The 2,170-nt window shown below is 60.7% G+C and overlaps 1 protein-coding gene across 1 annotated transcript in view; it reads left to right on the plus strand.

Annotated features, from left to right (window-relative positions):
• RECQL4 (RecQ like helicase 4) overlaps window positions 1-231 on the plus strand; it is a 14,390-nt gene extending 14,159 nt beyond the window's left edge. The window contains exon 19 of the mRNA XM_027909918.1: window positions 110-231. Coding sequence (XP_027765719.1) covers window positions 110-231 — 122 coding nt within the window. The remainder of the gene's footprint in view (window positions 1-109) is intronic.
• Window positions 232-2,170: the final 1,939 nt, after the last annotated feature.

Here is a 2,170-nt window from a genome sequence, read left to right on the forward strand (position 1 = left end):
TGGGATGGGATATCTGGGATGGGATATCTGGGATGGGATATCTGGGATGGGATATCAGGGATGGGATATCTGGGATGGGATATCAGGGATCCTCCTCCTGTCCCCCCAGGCAGCCCCCGATTCCCAGCCCAGCTGTACGGGCGGGATCGGCGTTTCTGGAGGAAGCATCTCCGCCTGGATTTCCAGGGCCTGGCCCGCCTGGCCACCCAGGAGCTCCTGACCACCATGTGAGAGTCATGGGATGATCCCCTGGGAATGTCCCCCTGGGAATATCCCCTGGGAATGTGGGGACACCCCCACGGAGCCCTCTGGGGCCTTTTATGGGAATTTTATCCCTGTATAATAAATGGACCCAACTGGGAATGGGAGTGGGGGTGTTTTGGGCCCAGGAAGGAGCAGAGGGGACCCCCAGCCCTTCCCACAACACTCCCAGTGGGATGAACCCTCAGGGCAGTTGGGTTTCCTGCCAAATCCTCCCTGGAATTGTGGATGCTGATCCCAGACCCTTCCCAAGGCACAGCCACGCTGGGACATGGACCTGGTGCTGGGGATCCAGCGGGAATTCCACTGGGAGAGGCTCCAGGGATCCCAGATCCATGGGAGATTCCTTGGGTAGCCACGGGTGCCACAACCCTGCATCCCATCCTGGATCCCATCCTGGATCCCAGGAATCCAACCCTGCATCCCATCCTGGATCCCATCCTGGATCCCAGGAATCCAACCCTGCATCCCATCCTGCATCCCATCCTGGATCCCATCCTGGATCCCAGGAATCCAACCCTGCATCCCATCCTGGATCCCATCCTGGATCCAGGAATCCAACCCTGCATCCCATCCTGGATCCCATCCTGGATCCCAGGAATCCAACCCTGCATCCCATCCTGGATCCCAGGAATCCAACCCTGCATCCCATCCTAGATCCCATCCTGGATCCAGGAATCCAACCCTGCATCCCAGGAATCCAACCCTGCATCCCAGGAATCGAAACCCTGCATCCCATCCTGAATCCCAGGAATCCAACCCTGGATTTCACAATCCATCCCTGAGTCCCTCAAATCCAACCCTGGATCCCACAGTCCATCCCTGAATCCCAGGAATGCAAACCCTGGATCCCAGGAATCCAAGCCCTGGATCAAACAAATCCATCCCTGGATCCCACAGTCCGTCCTGGATCCCAGGAATCCATCACTGGATTCTCCTCCTCCCTCCCCCCCCAGCACATCCAAGTCACAGCACAGGAACCGGGATTGGTTTGGGAATGGTGGATCTGCTCCCGGATGGAGCCGCTGGGGAAGATCCCCCGGGAATTCCATCGGGAGAGGCTCCCAAATCCAGGGCGGAGCCCCCCTGGCTGAGCGCGGATCCATCCCCGGATCCCGGGAATGCCAGACCTGCCCATGGTCCCTGCCCATCCCTGCCTGCTCCCGGGGCGGATCCCTCAGGAGAATTCCCACCTCCCTCGGGAGAATTCCCACCTCCCTCAGGAGAATTCCCACATCCCTCAGGAGAATTACCGCATCCCTCGGGAGAATTCCCACCTTCCTCGGGAGAATTCCCACATCCCTCGGGAGAATTCCCACCTCCCCCGGGAGAATTCCCACACCCCTCGGGAGAATTCCCACATCCCTCAGGAGAATTCCCACCTCTCTCAGGAGAATTCCCGCCTCTCTCAGGAGAATTCCCGCATCCCTCAGGAGAATTCCCGCCTCTCTCAGGAGAATTCCCGCAGGAATTGGGCGTGGAAGCGCACGAGGAGCTGCAGGACCCGCTCCAGCCTCTCCGGCGGCAGCAGCAGCGACAGCCTGGGGGGCACCGGGGGGGCACGTGGGTCCCTCTGAACCCCCCAAACACACACACACAACCCCCCAGCCCGGGGGGACCCACTCGGGATGCCCCCAAATCCCACCCCCCCCCTGCGGCCGTGGGATGGCTCTGCTGGGCAATGGGACCCCCCAAACTGAGCCCACCCCCCCCAACAGGAGGGGAGACCACCCAGAGCCCCAAATTCTGGTGGCAACGGAGCCCAGGACACAACACCCCAATGGGACCCCAAAATCCCACCCCCACCACCCCAACGGGACCCCAAAATCCCACCCCTTGACACCCAACACCCCCACCCCAACGGGACCCCAAAATCCCACCCCTTGACACCCAACACCCCCACCCCAAT

Source organism: Empidonax traillii, unplaced genomic scaffold, assembly GCF_003031625.1.
Source record: "Empidonax traillii isolate 1590-97213 ecotype Southwest subspecies unplaced genomic scaffold, ASM303162v1 scaffold2522:size22633, whole genome shotgun sequence".
Taxonomy (NCBI): domain Eukaryota; kingdom Metazoa; phylum Chordata; class Aves; order Passeriformes; family Tyrannidae; genus Empidonax; species Empidonax traillii.